This window comes from Anguilla rostrata, chromosome 11 (assembly GCF_018555375.3).
Source record: "Anguilla rostrata isolate EN2019 chromosome 11, ASM1855537v3, whole genome shotgun sequence".
NCBI classification, from domain to species: Eukaryota; Metazoa; Chordata; class Actinopteri; order Anguilliformes; family Anguillidae; genus Anguilla; species Anguilla rostrata.
This window is the reverse complement of record NC_057943.1, coordinates 37,551,343-37,571,122: the sequence shown is the minus strand read 5'-3', so window position 1 is coordinate 37,571,122 and position 19,780 is coordinate 37,551,343. Positions and strand designations below refer to the sequence as shown.

Sequence of the window (19,780 nt, the reverse complement as noted above, 5' to 3'; positions counted from 1 at the left end):
TCAGTATGCTATACAGTTACCATGGAAATGGAACAGTATCTGCATTGGTCATATTTTCCGCTCGGTCCAGATTGTAAACCAGTGATTGGCTGGACCGCAACAGTGGGGCCAGCCCTATAAATGCGAATGTCTGTGACTGAGTGACTGAGTGAGTGATGAAGTTACACCATTGGTCGGCCGAGTTATGAAGTTACACCATTGGTCGGCTGGATGAAGTGTGTTAGGTCCAGCCATATACTAGGTTTTGACCTGGTCTTTTTTATTATAAGAGGAATTTTTTTTTGCAGTAGGACAACCATGTGAAGATACTCTGACCTGCGGGATGGCAGTATTGGCACAAGGCTGTTTTGATAATGGATAACAATAGCAGTACCCAGCCAAGTTTACTGTGTGGCAACAGAATGCGCTGTTTTCCGTCCTAATGCTGAAGGACAACTTGACGAGCAGGAACAGGATGTGTGGCCTGAAGAGGCACTAATTATGATGGCTTAATTAAAGACATGCTGTATATTTGGAAGTGGGGTGCTGCTCTGGAGAGCTGAGTGTTGTGCTAAGTGTCCTTGGTTGGTTGTTAATTGACTGTGTGACCAGAATGTCTGGTTTTCAAATTGTTTGCACAGGACCAGTTTGTGGCCTGACCACAAAATGTCTGGTCTGAGTAATTGATGGAACCGATTTAGCGGTAGATGGTAATTAATTTGCATGTCAATGACTCCCCCAGCCCCAACCCCCCCACCCCCCCATCCAACGTCGGTCCCAAGGGGACGATGGCGTATTCAGCTCTGCGTGTTGTCCGGTTTTGACAAATTCTAAATCTGGCAACCCTTGTTGGGGTACCTGTGGAACTGAAGCTTGCTGCTTGTGACATTGGAGCTGTATGAAACTGCAGGACTCCTTATAACAGGCTCCTCATCTGCCCACCACTGAGGAGAACCACTACCTGTCTCAGAGGGAATATACAGTAGATTTCCAGCCCATGCCTTAAGCCTCATACCATATATAGATAAATCTTTGTGTTTGCACAGTGACATGTCCACTGTTTCCTAAGCTCTTACAGAGTGCAAATGGTCTCGCTCTGGTCTGGTACACCTCATGTACTCTGTGAGAGTTGAAGTAACACTGGACCTTTCACTGTGCAGTCATGTTTTCGTTTGACTTGAAAATAATTCATTCTTTCTTTTTATCCTTACAAAGTATTTTTACATTTTGTTTTTCAAAACAAAAAATTCAAGACTCCGAAAAGTCTTTTTGTCCATAAATCTTTGCAGTGACTAGACTTGCCAAACTGTATTTGTAGCAGTGAATTGTTTGTAACAAAATGATGTGAAATTACACCAGCTTTGAGACTTTTCCTCAGGCTATAGATGTGCTGTCTCCTCAGGTGTAGCTGTAGGTGTGCTGTCTCCTCAGGTGTAACTGTAGGTGTGCTGTCTCCTCAGGTGTAGCTGTAGGTGTGCTGTCTCCTCAGGTGTAGCTGTAGGTGTGCTGTCTCCTCAGGTGTAGCTGTAGGTGTGCTGTCTCTTCAGGTGTAACTGTAGGTGTGCTGTCTCCTCAGGTGTAACTGTAGGTGTGCTGTCTCCTCAGGTGTAGCTGTAGGTGTGCTGTCTCCTCAGGTGTAACTGTAGGTGTGCTGTCTCCTCAGGTGTAACTGTAGGTGTGCTGTCTCCTCAGGTGTAACTGTAGGTGTGCTGTCTCCTCAGGTGTAGCTGTAGGTGTGCTGTCTCCTCAGGTGTAACTGTAGGTGTGCTGTCTCCTCAGGTGTGGCTGTAGGTGTGCTGTCTCCTCAGGTGTAGCTGTAGGTGTGCTGTCTCCTCCGGTCTAACTGTAGGTGTGCTGTCTCCTCAGGTGTAGCTGTAGGTGTGCTGTCTCCTCAGGTGTAACTGTAGGTGTGCTGTCTCCTCAGGTGTAGCTGTAGGTGTGCTGTCTCCTCAGGTGTAACTGTAGGTGTGCTGTCTCTTCAGGTGTAACTGTAGGTGTGCTGTCTCCTCAGGTGTAGCTGTAGGTGTGCTGTCTCCTCAGGTGTAACTGTAGGTGTGCTGTCTCCTCAGGTGTAGCTGTAGGTGTGCTGTCTCCTCAGGTGTAACTGTAGGTGTGCTGTCTCTTCAGGTGTAACTGTAGGTGTGCTGTCTCCTCAGGTGTAGCTGTAGGTGTGCTGTCTCCTCAGGTGTAGCTGTAGGTGTGCTGTCTCCTCAGATGTAACTGTAGGTGTGCTGTCTCCTCAGGTGTAACTGTAGGTGTGCTGTCTCCTCAGGTGTGGCTGTAGGTGTGCTGTCTCCTCAGGTGTGGCTGTAGTTGTGCTGTCTCCTCAGGTGTAGCTGTAGGTGTGCTGTCTCCTCAGGTGTAACTGTAGGTGTGCTGTCTCCTCAGGTGTGGCTGTAGGTGTGCTGTCTCCTCAGGTGTAGCTGTAGGTGTGCTGTCTCCTCAGGTGTAACTGTACGTGTGCTCTTTCCACAGGTTGGTGGATGACCGTTGTGTGGTGGAACCAGCAGCAGGAGACCTGGATAACCCCCCCAAAAAGTTTAGAGGTTAGATTTTACTTTGTCTTTGAAAGTGTTCTTGAACGTACAGTTTCCATGTAACGGGTCATATTAACCTGATAGTGACGGTAATAATGATGAAAATATTATTTCTTGCATGGAATTTCCATGTCAGGATCATCTTATTTGGTTTTAAAACATGACAGTGGAACAAAGCCACTATTAATTAAAAAATGTAAGTGTGCATTTGAAACTTAAAGAAGAATCCTGGGAGAATGGTCTCAAACTTCATATATTTCTCCTGATGTAAAAGTTTTTTGTTCATGCTAAAGTTGCACTAGAATTCACTTCCCTGGATAACTGAATGTACAGTATAAGGCAGGTTAGCGTGACAGCATTTCCCTCAGTCAACATGTGGCAATCCATAACTCCATTTTGTTCCAGGCAAATACAATAGTTGCCATATAAAGAGTGTTAATGTGAAGGATTAGTCTCGAAAGAGTGAGTTGTTTTGCTTTTATTGATAAGTGTTATCTTTGCCCAGCCACTCAGCCATATGGCCAATCGTGTACAGCCCAGGTACCGCGGATAGCCAATCATGCGCACGGCCCAGGTACCGAGCGGCCGCTGCTAGATCAAGGCTTGCGCTCACTTGAGGCTGGTCGCCTTGAAACGAGAGATCCGAGAGAGAGGAGAGGAGAGGAGAGGAGAGGGAAGTGAGTCAATATTTACCTGCTCCCTTATCACGCAGGTGAGAAGAGATTTAGAGCGGAAGGTGGCTAGGTTGGTCCCCTTACGTCAGACCTTTCACAAGTCTGTATTTTCATAAAATGCAAAAAAAAAACAAAAAAAAACAAACAAAAAACCCACTTTGATCAGCTTCCGCTCTCTGTAACCTGTGAAGCATGTGCTGCCTCATTTTGGCTTTGCTCTGAATCCTTTGAAGAGCTGGTTTCTTTAAATGTTTTTAAAAAAAAAATCAAAATTCTTAGTCAGTGCTCTAGAACTCCGCTGCTTTTAGTTACCAGTAGTGATTGTGACATCAGCATTAGAGTGTTCCGTCAAGCACATTCTAACCAGGTAGTTGTGATCTCACATTTTAAAGGGTTAAAAAAGATGACGCCTGGCCCATCTGTTGTACTGGGCAAGATATTTAAGAAGGAGGGAATCCAAATCTGATGATATGGAGGGACGATCTACCCCTGGTTACAAAAAAATAACAAATGATTATTTTCGTTTGTAATACAAAATTTTGTCTGGTCAAAATTCCCAAGAAACTGGCTTTCTCCATCAGGCCATCTAATCCCCTGATTGGCTACATAATCCCTAACATTCCTTGCTCTTTAAATCACCAGGTCTTCACTGCAAAAGAAAATTGAACAGTGACATAGCTAAAGTGGGGGGATTTTGGGTTTGAGCCCCCAAAATTCTAATGGATGCATTGAATATCTGTGGTGAATAGTTATTTCAAGGTGTTATAAAATCTGCTTGCATATTTACAATGCTTTGTGTCTCTAAGGCAGTGGTTCTCAGACTCGGTCCTGGGGGACCACTGTGTATGCTGGTTTTCATTCCAACCTCAACCGCAATCCCAGTATTTTAACAAGCTGTTCATTTGGCACAGTTAACTAAATGGTACAGTTGTCACTGTAGAAAATAGATATGGGTTTCTTTTCAAATTTCCAGTGGTCATGCAGAAAGCATGGTTGAGAGTTTTAATGGTACCCAGCAAGACCAAATGCTTTTTGCCTGACCCTGAATTCGCACTTTTCTACAGGCCTGAAATAGCAGTTGTGCAGTCTGCAGAAATCTCAGCTGTCACACCAAGGTCTAAGAGAGAAACTGGTTCCTGGAAGAGTGTTGTAAATACTTCTAGGAGATATAGCGTACACGTGTTGATCCAGCTCCGTATGGTATCTTGTATCATTTCATCATCTCACCAGGCAGGAGGTTGTGAGTTAATGAATATAATTAACATCGCGAAATGTTGCTTGCACCTTCCGTGTGATCTACTTTTGTAAACATGTGGAATCTTCCTGGCTGTGGTTAAAAAGCAGCACATTCCAAAGCCTTTGCGAACACGCCCTTACAAATATTAAACCAAAAGCTTGAAAGCTGAATATGCATTTCACCTTAAATTTGATCTGGAGAATGCTGTCGCGGCCGCAGAAGTTCACAGAACAGTGTCTTTTCTGAGTGATGCGGACTCTTATGGTAGAGGTGAGAATGGTCCTCCTGTAATGGTTCTCCTTGTGGTAGAGGTGAGAATGGTTCTGCTGTAATGGTTCTCCTTGTAGTAGAGGTGAGAATGGTCCTCCTGTAATAGTTCTCCTTGTAGTAGAGGTGAGAATGGTCCTCCTGTAATGGTTCTCCTTGTGGTAGAGGTGAGAATGGTTCTGCTGTAATGGTTCTCCTTGTAGTAGAGGTGAGAATGGTTCTGCTGTAATGGTTCTCCTTGTGGTAGAGGTGAGAATGGTTCTCCTGTAATGGTTCTCCTTGTAGTAGAGGTGAGAATGGTCCGTATGTCTCCTTGTGAGTGAGATAGTCCTAATGTTCTCCTTGTAGTAGAGGTGAGAATGGTTCTCCTGTAATGGTTCTCCTTGTGGTAGAGGTGAGAATGGTTCTGCTGTAATAGTTCTCCTTGTAGTACAGGTGAGAATAGTTCTCCTGTAATGGTTCTCCTTGTGGTAGAGGTGAGAATGGTTCTCCTGTGACATGGAGACCTTGCTGGGGTTCTCAGTGCCCTTGTGGTAAACTGGCTGACGTGTTCCCCCTCCGCCCTTCTCCGCCCTCCAGACTGCCTGTTCAAGGTTTACCCCATGAACCGCTACTCCGCGCAGAAACAGTTCTGGAAGGCCAAGCAGGCGAAGCATGAGAAGGACAAGATCGCGGACGTGGTCCTGCTGCAGAAACTGCAGGTGAACAGACCGAGGTCCCATCAGCTGGTCTAGTGCGCTTGATAAAAAATAAGAGTAACTGAAGGTCACATTACCCATTTGAAGCCCTTGGGGACTAGATTTTGACTGGCTTTTTTGCTCAAATTACTAGATCTGTGAAAATATGTTCTTATTTAAGCTTATTAATCTTTAAAACTGTTCTGGAAAAAAGTTTGTTCATTCATGGTATACTTCTGCGTGCATTTGCTTTGTCAATTAGTGTACCTAGTTTAAATGTTTATCTCTGCATGAGTATCTATGCTCAGGAGTAAATAAGCATTTTTATAAATGAGAATCTCCACTGTGGTGTAGATGGGTATCTTGGTGTTAATGTGTGTCTCTGATGGGCTGTAAATGGGTATCTTGGTGTAATGCGTATCTCTGATGTGGTGTAAATGGGTATCTTGGTGTTAATGTGTATCTCTGATGTGGTGTAAATGGGTATCTTGGTGTTAATGTGTATCTCTGATGTGGTGTAAATGGGTATCTTGGTGTTAATGTGTATCTCTGATGTGGTGTAAATGGGTATATTGGTGTTAATGCATATCTCTGATGTGGTGTAAATGGGTATATTACTGTTAATGTGTATCACTGATGTGGTGTAAATGGGCATCTTGGTATTAATGCGTATCTCTGGTGTGTTGTAAATGTGTATCTCTGGTGTGGTGTAGATGGGTATCATGTTGTTAATGTGTATCTCTGGTGTGGTGTAGATGGGTATCGTGTTGTTAATGTGTATCTCTGGTGTGGTGTAGATGGATATCGTGTTGTTAATGTGTATCTCTGGTGTGGTGTAGATGGGTATCGTGTTGTTAATGTGTATCTCTGGTGTGGTGTAGATGGATATCGTGTTGTTAATGTGTATCTCTGGTGTGGTGTAGATGGTATCGTGGTTGTTAATGGGTATCTCTGGTTGTGTAATGTGTATCTCTGGTGTGGTGTAGATGGGTATCTGTGTGTTAATGTGTATCTCTGGTGTGGTGTAAATGGGTATCTGGTGTTAATGTGTATCTCTGGTGTGGGTGAATGGGTATCTGTGTTAATGTGTATCTCTGGTGTGGTGTAGATGGGTATCTTGTGTTAATGTGTATCTCTGGTGGTGGTAGATGGGTATCGTGTTGTTAATGTGTATCTCTGGTGTGGTGTAAATGGTATCCTGGTTGGTGTGGGGGTTGTTAATGTGTATCTTGGGTGTGTTGTGTTTCTGGTAGTGATGGGTATCTGTTGTTAATGTGTATCTCTGGTGTGGTGTAGATGGGTATCGTGTTGTTAATGTGTATCTCTGGTGTGGTGTAGATGGGTATCGTGTTAATGTGTATCTCTGGTGTGGTGTTTGTTAATGTGTATCTCTGGTGTGGTGTAGATGGGTATCTGTTGTTAATGTGTATCTCTGGTGTGGTGTAGATGGGTATGTGTTGTTAATGTGTATCTCTGGTGTGGTGTAGGTGGGTATCGTGTTGTTAATGTGTATCTCTGGTGTGGTGTAGGTGGGTATTGTGTTGTTAATGTGTATCTCTGGTGTGGTGTAGGTGGTATTGGTGTTAATGTGTATCTCTGTTGGTGTAGTGGTATCGTTTTAATGTGTATCTCTGGTGTGGTGTAGTGGGTATCGTGTTGTTAATGTGTATCTCTGGTGTGGTGTAGGGTGGGTATGTGTTGTTAATGTGTATCTCTGGTGTGGTGTAGTGGGTATCGTGTTGTTAATGTGTATCTCTGGTGTGGTGTAGATGGGTATCTTGGTGTTAATGTGTATCTCTGGTGTGGTGTAGTGGGTATTGTGTTGTTAATGTGTATCTCTGGTGTGGTGTAGGTGGGTATCGTGTTGTTAATGTGTATCTCTGGTGTGGTGTAGGTGGGTATTGTGTTGTTAATGTGTATCTCTGGTGTGGTGTAGGTGGGTATCGTGTTGTTAATGTGTATCTCTGGTGTGGTGTAGGTGGGTATTGTGTTGTTAATGTGTATCTCTGGTGTGGTGTAGGTGGGTATCTGTGTTGTTAATCGTGTGTAAGTATCTGTGTGGTTCTGTGGGTGTTCGTGTGTGTGTTAATGTGTATCTCTGGTGTGGTGTAGATGGATATCGTGTTGTTAATGTGTATCTCTGGTGTGGTGTAGATGGGTATCGTGTTGTTAATGTGTATCTCTGGTGTGTTGTAAATGTGTATCTCTGGTGTGGTGTAGATGGGTATCGTGTTGTTAATGTGTATCTCTGGTGTGGTGTAGATGGGTATCGTGTTGTTAATGTGTATCTCTGGTGTGGTGTAGATGGGTATCGTGTTGTTAATGTGTATCTCTGGTGTGGTGTAGATGGGTATCGTGTTGTTAATGTGTATCTCTGGTGTGGTGTAGATGGGTATCGTGTTGTTAATGTGTATCTCTGGTGTGGTGTAGATGGGTATCGTGTTGTTAATGTGTATCTCTGGTACGTGTTCTCCATGCAGCATGCGGCTAACCTGGAGCAGAAACAGAACGAGACGGAGAATAAGAAGGTGCACGGGGACGTGGTGAAGTACGGCACCGTCATCCAGGTGTGGATTCCGCCTGTGTACCTTTAAGAAATGTGCAACGCTTTTATTGGTCAAACTCCCAAATGTTCCCGCTCCCAAACGGGGCTGGAACTCAACTTATTCATTCGTTTCATTATTATTCAGCCTTCTCTTCTTTTGCAGAAAAAAAGTCTTGACAGTTTTGAGACAAAAACTCCTGAAGGGACGTTATAACAAGCAGTCTAAGTCAAAACTTTGCGAGGTCATAACTTTTGAACCGCGCTGCCAGATCTGCCTCCACAAAATGAACAAAATCAAGTAAAACACAAGAAGATGAAACCCATTGAACTTTCTGCCATTTTGAATTTTGTGGAAAAAAATGTCCACTTGACAGAAACAATGCTATGTAGCATGTTTGTGCCAGTACCTAACAAGTTTGAAAAGCAAAAGTTCCTATATCAGAAAACAACCATGCTACACGTAAGTTAATCATTACCATAAATAACAAAATATCCAAATGAAGCTGTCGCAGTCATTGTTATGCTAATCATTATCAGACTTTGTGGCTCTAGGTAGGGATGTGACATTGATCTGTGCCACTGTAGAACATGATCAGATAAAAGACATGGCTACCATAAGCGATTCGATATTCAGCATTTTTCCGAAAAATGTAAAAATAATTATGCTTAAAAAAATTTTCATGAACCGTAAGGTACCTAGCATGTTTGTACTGGACCCTAACAAGTTTGAAATGAAAAGTTCCTATGTCAAAAAAGAAGTGCACTACATCCAAGTTAATCAATACCTACATATGTAAATGAGGCTTTTTCGGTCATAATTATGCTAGACTTGGTAATCCTCAGCACAGTGCTATGACATAGTGTACCAAGATTTAATACAATTAGATAAAAAAACATGACTGCCACAAGCGATTCAACATTATTAATTTTCTGGCCTTTTTTTAAATGTAAAAAAATGATGTGACTGGAATTAAATCCAGACTTGATCTATTGGCCTACATCATATTCTGAATGAAACGACACAACCTTATGAAAAGATAAAAGATAAAATGAAAATGGTGTCAATACCTGAAAAAAAACAAAGCTGTTGAGAGGACTTGAAAAATTCAGTCTTTCCACCCATTGTTTGATATTGTAGAATAGCAGTTAAGAATCTTCTTCTCATGAAGTTGTAGTTGATACTGACATGATCCTTGGCATGGGTCAGGTTTAGTTCTAGTTTTAACCTAATTTTAAATGGAAAAACAAACAAAAAAAATACTGCCACAATAGACTGAATGCAAAGCATTGTCATCACTGTTTTTCTAAGCAGTTTAAGCATGTGACATAAACTTGGAATTCATCAAACTGCATCCCAGAGAGCTTAACCTTGGAAGACAATGCACTTTCACTCTCATCTTCATTCATGCCCGTTATAATAAGCTTGCACCCTTAACTGCCGCTTTTAACTGGCTATTATTTATTTTTGTACTTTTGTGATCGCCTTTGCACCACCTGTGTTTTGCATCGTGTTTATGAACTCCTGCTTCGGGGGCCGATCCAGAATGATTTACATTAACCGCGTTTCTGAAGCGTAGCTTGCGCTAACCTCGGTGTGTTACCTACGGTCTGTACATGCTGCGGGCTAGTCATAAATATAATAGCCGGAGTTTAGCTCTCTTTACAGTTGCAATTAACTTCACCCTCTGAGCTGTTAGCAAATCCACTTCCGAACGAACCGGATAAGACCGAAAAATCCAGCGTGTCGACCTCGGCACATTCCGCTGTGCAGCATAACAGGAGTCCCCGTTGTTTACCTCCAATCAATCCAATCCCGACGCGGCAGGCTGTCACACGTTTGTTTGGCTGGGTAGGTCACAGTGTTAGTGCGTTTGGTAACCTCAGCGGTGTGTCGGAGCTGCGTGTCTCGACACGGTGACCCCCTCGGCTGAACGCCGTCTGAACGCTGACTTGTCTGGGCTAACGTAGCCGCGCCGCGGGCGTGCCGCTGGTCGGTCCTGTGAGGTGAGCGGTGCGGAGCTGCTTCTCGCGTTCTGACAGCCCACAGGTGTGTTTCACACAAACCGCAGGTGACTTGCGTTTACCTGATGACACGACGCGGAGCTGCTCTCTTTGCATGCAAATACTTGCTCGTGTGTCATCAAACCTGGAGCGCGGTGACAACAGCACTTTTTTTAACATGTGCGTTTATACCTCAGTCCAGAGCGCAGGGGTGCAGTCAACCCCTTGACAGAGAACAGAAGGCGTGGGTCCGGAGCCCTGTTATAGCCAAGCACGAAAGCACCTGGCTCACAATAATCGTGATGTTCTATCAAGTTGGGTCTGGTGTTTTAGTGCTGGGCTGAAGCAAAGAATGTTCCTGCACGAGCCCTTCTGTGATAAGATTGGATGCCCTTGGCCTTGAGTTTTTATCAAGTAGTATTAACTCTTTAGTTGTTTTTTAGATTCAGCCATTTTTAATTAGCTTGTAAAGTAAGTGTATGCAGTCATAGTTCTTACTCAGGTGAGTTGAGTAATCTATAATGGTGGGTCTGATAGCCAAATGTTATGTATTTTAGAAAGCAGGGCTCAGTATCCTTCCTCATCAGTTGGATATTTTACTGTGTGAACATTTGCTGTGGAAGTTTATCTGAAGAAAGGCAAGGAGGGCCTGTACGGACGGGGGCGTAGGCCGATTTCTAAGCCCCTCTCGATCCAAGAAGGTCCAGACGGGTGTGGCTCACCCCGCTCCTGTGTGACTCACCCTCTCACACGGCATCAGGAGCCAAACTGGAGAGGGATCACAGCATAATAAGAGAAAGTGTGTGTGCGTGTGTGTGTGTGTGTGTGTGTGAGTGAGAGAGAAAGAACTGAAGGTGTAGTGTATGTGAGCTGAAGTTGTATAGTAGGTTAGCAGAAGGTGTAGGCTGGGAGGCAGCTCAGGTATAAGGTTTGTCACTCAGGTATAAGGTTTGTAAGTAGGTTACATTACATTACAGGCATTTAGCAGACGCAGCGTTTACATTGTATCCAATTATACAGCTGGATATGTACAGGCAATGCAGGTTAAGTACCTTGCTCAAGGGTACAACGGCAGTGTCCTACCGGAGAATCAAACCTGTGACCTTTAGGTTACAAGACTAACTCCTTGCCCATTATACAACACTGTCATCCTAAGTAGGTGACTCAGGTGTAAGGTTTGTAAGTAGGTCACTCAGCTGTCAAGTAGTTAGCTTATCAGATTTTCGGAGTTGATGTTTTAAACAATGACATCTTATCTGAAGACACCATTTTCTGCAGACTCTGTAGCACTTTCAGGAGCAGTACCAGCCCGCCACACAACCCTTCACATTGTGCACATCACAGCAGTTCACTGTCACACATGCGTACTGAGAGTGCTCAGTTCTGCGTGTGTGTGTGTGTGTATCTGTGTGTGTGTGTGTATGTTATTCCAGCTCCTGCACATGAAGAGTAATAAGTACCTGACTGTCATACATGTGTAATGAGAGCACTCAGTTCTATGTGTGTGTGTGTGTGTGTGTGTGTGTGTGTGTGTGTATGTTATTCTAGCTCCTGCACATGAAGAGCAATAAGTACCTGACTGTCATACATGTGTAATGAGAGCACTCAGTTCTATGTGTGTGTGTGTGTGTGTATGTTATTCTAGCTCCTGCACATGAAGAGCAATAAGTACCTGACTGTCATACATGTGTAATGAGAGCACTCAGTTCTATGTGTGTGTGTGTGTATCTGTGTGTGTGTGTGTGTGTGTATCTGTGTGTGTGTGTGTGTGTGTGTGTGTGTGTGTATGTTATTCCAGCTCCTGCACATGAAGAGCAATAAGTACCTGACAGTGAACAAGAGGCTGCCGGCGCTGCTGGAGAAGAACGCCATGCGGGTGACGCTGGACGGGACGGGGAACGAGGGCTCCTGGCTCTTCATCCAGCCCTTCTGGAAGCTACGCGCCAACGGGGACAATGTGAGATCCGCGCGCGCGCTGCGCTCCTGTGCTTACACACGCGTGTGGAAGAACGCGGGCACACGCATGCGTGCGTACAGCTGCGCTCGTGTGCGTACACACGCGTGTAAAAACGCGAGTGCTGGCACACGCGTGTACAGCTGCACTTGTGTGCACACACACAGAAGAACGCGAGCACTAGCACACACGCATGGACACACTGAATGAGAAGGCCTTGAAAGCATTTCTTTACCTTTTGGCTTTAAAAGACTTTGTCAAATTTCTCCACCTTTATAGTTTTAAAAGGACCTTTAGGGTTCCATCTCACTGTTTAGCATACATATACTTAATCATCTAAGTTCAATGCAAATTTTAAATGGTCCATTGAACGAGTATGCGTTTAACGGAGCAGGAAGTCTAGTCTACAGTGGGCTTGTTTCTGCAGTCTGACCTCTGGTAGGAAACACAATGTGGAGGCGGATACAGAGAAGCCACTGTCACTCGTGAAAGCTGTGCAGACATCAGGATTCAGGAATGTGTGTGGGCCAGAGCACCCACAATGCACTGGACACAGTTACTGTAAATCCTTCCGCATAAGCACCTGTCTCTCCATTTTACAGGAGATACTGTAAATCCTTATGCATAAGTCCCTGTCTCTCCATTCACTGGATATAAGACATGCAGTGCAGGACAAGATCTGATGACAACATGCAAAATTTGTCAGAAATTTCTTAAAATATATATTTCAAATATTTCATACATTCATACATATAGTTCATACAATCCAGCGGGATTTTAGTTGCTCCTCTGTATAAGATATTATTAAAGAATATTAGAATATATAATTTTGTAGATAAAGGGGATAGTGTGTGGGTGGTGGGATTAGGCAGATGTGGTTTGCTCAGCATATGGTGGGTGTGGCTTGCTCTGTGTGTGGGTGGTCTGGTTTGCTGAGGGTGTGGTAGTAAGTAAGAGTGGTTTGCTCAAAGTGTGGTGGGTGTGGTTTTTTTAGTGGGTGTGGTTTTCTGAGTATGTAGTAGGTGTGGCTTGCTCAAAGTGTGGGTGTGGTTTTTCAGTGGGTGTGGTTTGCTGAGTATGTAGTAGGTGTGGTTTGCTCAAAGTGTGGTGGGTGTGGTTTTTCAGTGGGTGTGGTTTGCTGAGTATGTAATAGGTGTGGTTTGCTCAAAGTGTGGTGGGGTGGTTTTTTAGTGGGTGTGGTTTGCTGAGTGTATGGTAGGTGTGGCTTTCTCACAGTGTGGTTTTTTAGTGGGTGTGGTTTGCTGAGTGTGTGGTAGGTGTGGCTTTCTCACAGTGTGGTGGGCGTGGTTTTAGTGGGTGTGGTTTGCTGAGTATGTTAGGTGGAGTTGTGTGGTTTTAGTGGGTGTGGTGTAGTTTGGTAGTGTGCTTCACAGCTATGTCTCACAGTGTGGTGGGTGTGGTTTTTAGTGGGTGTGGTTTGCTGAGTGTATGGTAGGTGTGGCTTTCTCACTGTGTGGTGGGTGTGGTTTTTTAGTGGGTGTGGTTTGCTGAGTATGTGCTGATGATCTCCTCATGTTCTACTGCAGGTGGTGGTGGGGGATAAAGTTATTTTGAACCCAGTGAATGCAGGCCAGCCCCTCCATGCCAGCAACTATGAACTGTCTGACCACCCTGGCTGCAAGGAGGTGAGTGCTGAGTAATGGAGGTGAGTTACTGTAATGGAGACAGGTTACAGTAATGGCAGTGAGTTACTGTAATGGAGACAGGTTACAGTAATGGTGGTGAGTTACTGTAATGGAGACCTGTTACTGTAATGGATGTGTGCTACAGTAATGGAGGTGAGTTACTGTAATGGAGGTGAATTACAATAATGGCAGTGAGTTACTGTAATGGAGACAGGTTACAGTAATGCAGGTGAGTTACTGTAATGGATATGAGCTACAGTAATGGAGGTGAGTTACTGTAATGGATGTGAGTTACTGTAATGGAGGTGAGTTACTGTAAAGGAGACATGTTACTGTAATGGAGGTGAGTTACTGTAATGGATGTGAGCTAGAGTAATGGAGGTGAGTTACTGTAATGGATGTGAGCTACAGTAATGGCAGTGAGTTACTGTAATGGAGACAAATTACAGTAATGGAGGCACTTTACCGTAATGGATGTGAGTTACTGTAATTGAGATGAGTAGTGAGTGATGGAAGCGAGTTACTGTAATGGAGGTGAGTTGCTGCCCCAGTAAGTCATTTTATCAGCAAACTTTGTCAAGCAATGTGATGCTGTGAAGTTTTTTAGTTTGCTGCTTTTATTATTGTACGTTCTGTTTTTATTGCATTGTTTTTATTGCTTGTTTAATTCTTTCTATTTTTAAGTATTGCACTATGGCCCCGGGGGCATTATATTTTGTTCTACTCTTTGCATAACCTGTAAGGAGAAGGAATGACAATAAACTAACTATCTGCTATCTAACTGGTGACATATTTGCCGTGCCTAACGATCCTACGAACTGTCACAATCCCAATCTGTAAGCAGTGCAGTGCTGTTCCTGTTCCAGGAAACTACAGTAAATACACACTTACAGTAAATATGAATTGCATAAAGAGCACATGGAAATGTGTGGAAGTCTCACTGCAGCATGCGTCATATGCTCACGCACAGCTGCAGTCTGCAGAGTCTAGGGAGCTGGCACCATCTCCTCCAGCTGTTCCACACTGGGATATATATTGTGGGTCAATAATCACGAAAAAAAACACACCTTACTGGTGCTAGAGAAATTTTATGACTAAAACGTTTAGTATTCATGTGAGCAATGACTGCCCAACCCTGTTCCTGGAGATCTACCGTCCCGTAGGTTTTCATTTAAACCCTAATTTGGCACACCTGATTCTACTAATTAGCAGCCCAACGAGATCTCTAGCTGCTCAATGAGGTGTGTTTTCTTAGAGTGAAAACATACTGATGGGTGAATCTCTGGGAACAGGGTTGGGCAGCCCTGATATGAGCTGTGCTGTGTGAACAGTCATTCAGATATTAATAAAGTTCGTTTTCAGAACTATACACAGCATTATACATGCAAATAATCTTTAATTCTGGTGGATGGATTATCAACCTGAGTTCTGTCACTGCTTTGGAGTATACTTTTGGAAGGAATTGTATGAATTTGAATGAATGAATGAATTTACTGCCTGGTAAATGAGGCTGTGGTTCATTGGTCAAAGTCAGTTTTGTCATAGTGAAGTGTTTCAGTATGTGAGATGATTCATTGGAAAAGAGCACCGGTAATAAGACATACCGCAGTGTGCTTGTCCAACCACAGCTATCTGTGCTGGTCAAATTCTCACGTTCTCATAAACTGATCACCAGATCTGAGAACAGTCATTCGCAGGATTACTGGGGTGATCAAAGCATTGGGTACTGAAGAAGGACATTAACGCTACATGTGACCACTACATGTGACTTACATGTGAACACTACATGTGACCGCTACATGTGACCAGTACACTGCTCTGACAAATCACCATGAATTGATTCTAAAGTATACCATAATGGGCGATGACTGTCCTCCCTCTTTTACACGTTAGCTTGTTGTATTATTCATTTAATAATATTCCACCTCTTTTTGCCCCTCACGCACTGGTGGTAGAAAATAGAAAATGAAAAAGGTTTGTTTAACTGCTCTGTGATAAGGTAGGTCTATGACAATTAAACTGAAGCACAATCCCTACCCTTTCTATGAGAGGAACAGTCTCGTTTCGCTGATGCTGCTGACTATAGAACAGGTGCTTAAGCGTCCATATGAATGGCCTATTAGATACATGCTGAAATATTAATGTCTGTTTTTATACTCCCACTTGACGGGAACAAAGACTGTAAACTAAGATGGAGGAACTCATGAATGATCCATGAATTCAGTGCATTTGTTACAGCCGTCGGACCCATCTGCCTCCCCCTGCAGGTGAACTCTGTGAATGGCAACACCAGCTGGAAGATCAACCTCTTCATGATGTTCAGTGACCACAGAGATGAAGTGTTGAAAGGGGTGGGTGCAGTCATCAGTTCTCATTATAAGCACTGGTATTCTCAGAATTTTGATGGTGACGTACTCCTGAACTACTATGGATGTGCTGTTTTTGTATTCTAAAGGATGAAACTGAGTTGTATTGAAGTTGATGATGATGGTGATGGTGATGATGATAGTGATGGTGATGATGATGGCGATGATGATAGTGAGAGTGATGATGATGATGATGATGTTATGCCGATGATGATGATGATGATAGTGATGATGATGAGGATAGTGATGGTGATTATGATGGCAATGATAGTGAGAGTGATGATGATGATGTGATGCTGATTATGATGAGGATAGTGATGGTGATGATGATAGTGATGGTGATGATGATAGTGAGGGTGATGGCGATGATGATGATGGTGTGATGCTGCTGCTGATGATGATGATGATAGTAATGGTGATGATGATGATGATAGTGATGGTGATGATGATAGTGAGGGTGATGGTAGTGATGCTGATGATGGTGATAGTGCTGGTGATGATGATAATAATGGTGATGATGATGGTGATCATGATGAATGATGAATATGTGGCTGCTGTGCTGCCCCAGGGGGATGTGGTCAGACTGTTCCATGCTGAGCAGGAGAAGTTTCTGACGTGCGACGAGTACAAGGCCAAGCTGCACGTCTTTCTCCGGACCACCCTGCGCCAGTCTGCCACTTCAGCCACCAGCTCCAATGCATTGTGGGAAGTGGAGGTCAGTGCAAGTCTCTCAGACTGCGCTTCCATCTTACTTATTGCCAGCAGTTTGCATATGATGTATTTTTATTTTCGTAGATATTTTTGTGTATGTTGTATGGCTGTGTAGGTGGTTTTGTGTGTGTGGTCAAGCTTGGTCAATGCTACACTGTAGTGATTAGCTGTCTGACAAACCTAGAAGACCATGGTGTATTAATATAATGGGGTGTGCATTGCCCACATGAGCAATATGTCAATCAGGTGGTCTTTTGTGCTAGTGAAATTGTCCGTGATTGGTAACTGGTTTTTTGAGTGATCTTTTCTGCCAGTGAAGTTATCACTGAGTGGTAACTGTTTTTTGTGGGTCGGTGGTATTAGCGAAGGTGTCAGTGAGTGGTAACTGGTTTTGTGGGTAGGTGGTGCATCACGACCCCTGTCGAGGAGGAGCAGGGCACTGGAACAGCCTGTACCGCTTCAAACACCTGGCAACTGGCCACTACCTGGCCGCTGAGGTAAGACTGCCGCAAAGCGGCTAACATCCCCCTCGTACCCTTATGTCTACTGTGGGCTACGCACTGAACATTGTCTAGGGTGTTTGCTTTCTTATTAGTAATGAGGTATCATGCAGTACTTGGAAACCAAAAAGCCAAGTTAATTAAAATACATCTATTGTTACCTCTTAATGTTCATTGGATTCATTGATAGAATACTCCAGCCCTCCATGACCCAAGCAAATGATTGAATATATTGAGTACAGTGCCGCCCCACCTGTTACATCGGATGCAGTTACCATGTGTCACTGTGACATTTTAAAACCAGTACTCTCTTTTCCTTAGCGCACCCCAAGCACAGGAAATGAATTCATATTTGTATCTTGGAACATGTAGTTTCTTGTGCATTAGCTTTTACGTAAATGATTGTCCATTCTCCACTGGCTGAATGAGTGAATAGTAATGGTCTTAGTTATAGAAAAGAATACTGGGGGTTTGGGGCATATAGCATTGTATCTTTTTTTTTTTGTTTTTCTTCACCCAATGTTCTAAGACTAAATTCCTGCTGGTAGCATTAGGTTTGTGTTAATTACTTCTGGGAAATCTAAGTCATGAATGGCTCTCAGGGTTGTGTTACACAGGATGTTTTTCCTGCTGTCTCAGATGATTGTGTTTATTCTTGAAATCATCCTGAAAATACTGGGTGTTCCAGTTAACACGTTCTATTGGCGAGAATGGTGAATATTAATTAGTTTATTGTCATACTTTTTGTTCTCTTGATTATTTCTATGACGATATCATATCTGATTTTAATTGTTTAAAATTGAGTTTTAAGAGCATTGGTAATTCTCCCTGGTTGCCCAGCATTAATTATTCAAAATGGCATTGTCTTATAGAGTATTTCTATTGTTTTTTTGTTTTCCATATTTTAGGAAAACCCTAGCTACAAAGGGGACAGCATTGAAATGCCAACTGTTGTGAGTAGAAAGTTATTTTTAATAGTTTGAGAATCTGATCATGTGATGTATGTTTGGTGGAAGTATGTTTACCTCAGATTAAATATTTTCTTATGTGATGAAAATGGCTGTGTCTGTAAATGGGACAGGCTGGGACCCAATCTCACAGACCTGGGACCCACAGGCCTGGGACCCACTCCCACAGCCTGGGACCTACTCCCACAGACTGGGATCCACTCCCACAGGCATGGAACCCACTCCCACAGACTGGGATCCACTCCCACAGGCCTGGAACCCACTCCCACATGCTGGGAGAAACTCCCACATACTGGGATCCACTCCCACAGGCCTGGGACCCACTCACACAAACTGGGATCCACTCCCACAGGCCTGGAACCCACTCCCATATGCTGGGAGAAACTCCCACAGACTGGGATCCACTCCCACAGGCCAGGGACCCACTCTCACAGGCTGGGGACCCATTCACACAGGCCTGGGACCCACTCCCACAGGCTGGGGACTCTCTCTCACAGGCCTGAGACCCACCCCCACAGGCTGGGGACCCACTCCCACAGCCTGGAACCCACTCCACAGGTGGGACCACATTCCCAACGATGGGATCCACTCCCACAGGTTTGGAACCCATCCCACAGATTGGGAACCACTCCCACTGATTGGATGACCGCGGCCAGTCGACCATGCACAGGCTGAGGACCCATTCTCACAGGCTTGGGACCCACTCCCACAGACTGGGATCCACTCCCACAGGCCTGGAACCCACTCCCACAGACTGGGACCCACTCCCACAGCCTGGAACCCACTCCCACAGGCTGGGGACCCACTCCCACAGGTCTGGGACCCATTCTCACAGGTCTGGGACACACTCCCACTGGCTGGGGACCCTCTCTCACAGGCTGGGAACCCCCTCTCACAGGCCTGGGACCCACTCCCACTAGCTGGGTACCCACTCCCACAGACTGGGATCCACTCCCACTGATTGGGATCCTCCCCCCCGGCCAGGGACCCACTCTCACAGGCTGAGGACCCATTCTCACAGGCTTGGGACCCACTCCCACGGGCTGGGGACCCTCTCTCACAGGCCTGAGACCCACTCCCACAGGCTGGGGACCCACCCCCACAGCCTGAGACCCACTCCCACAGGCTGGGGACCCACTCCCACAGGTCTGGGACCCACTCCCACAGACCTGGGACCCACTCCCACAGACCTGGGACCCATTCTCACAGGTCTGGGACGCACTCCCACTGGCTGGGGACCCTCTCTCACAGGATGGGAACCCCCTCTCACAGGCCTGGGACCCACTCCCACTAGCTGGGTACCCACTCCCACAGGTTCTGTATTGGTTGTGCCAGTACTCAGTTTGACTCGGAGAAACCCCCCCCATTATTTGGTGAATGTAGGAAAGGAGGTTTTATTTAATTACTGACCCTTCCCTCCTCAGGTGGATAACGGGCGGAACAACAAGTGGAATCTTGGTGAGCGGGTGAAGTACAAGCTGGCGGCCGTACCTCACGGAAATGACATCGCCTCCCTGTTTGAGCTCGACCCCACCACCCTGCAGAAGACTGACTCTTTCGTTCCCAGGTACTGTCCCACTTGTCAGTAAGTTTTCATTGCTAAAATATAGCTTTATTTAACCTTCCCATTATCTTTAATCTTGCCATAATGCTCTTATCCCAGTTATGTTAGAGATCATTAGTGGATGCAATCTCAGGATACTGAGAAAGAACAGGCG

At 44.7% G+C, this 19,780-nt stretch overlaps 1 protein-coding gene across 2 annotated transcripts in view; it reads left to right on the top strand.

Annotated features, from left to right (window-relative positions):
- Window positions 1–19,780, top strand: part of itpr3 (inositol 1,4,5-trisphosphate receptor, type 3) — an 80,657-nt gene that overhangs the window by 11,004 nt on the left and 49,873 nt on the right. For both annotated transcript variants that reach the window (XM_064299837.1, XM_064299836.1), the window contains exons 2-11: window positions 2,455–2,525; window positions 5,274–5,395; window positions 7,852–7,938; window positions 11,716–11,874; window positions 13,419–13,517; window positions 15,785–15,868; window positions 16,452–16,598; window positions 16,996–17,091; window positions 18,003–18,047; window positions 19,487–19,629. In XM_064299837.1, the coding sequence (XP_064155907.1) occupies window positions 2,455–2,525; window positions 5,274–5,395; window positions 7,852–7,938; window positions 11,716–11,874; window positions 13,419–13,517; window positions 15,785–15,868; window positions 16,452–16,598; window positions 16,996–17,091; window positions 18,003–18,047; window positions 19,487–19,629 (1,053 nt within the window). The remainder of the gene's footprint in view (window positions 1–2,454; window positions 2,526–5,273; window positions 5,396–7,851; window positions 7,939–11,715; window positions 11,875–13,418; window positions 13,518–15,784; window positions 15,869–16,451; window positions 16,599–16,995; window positions 17,092–18,002; window positions 18,048–19,486; window positions 19,630–19,780) is intronic.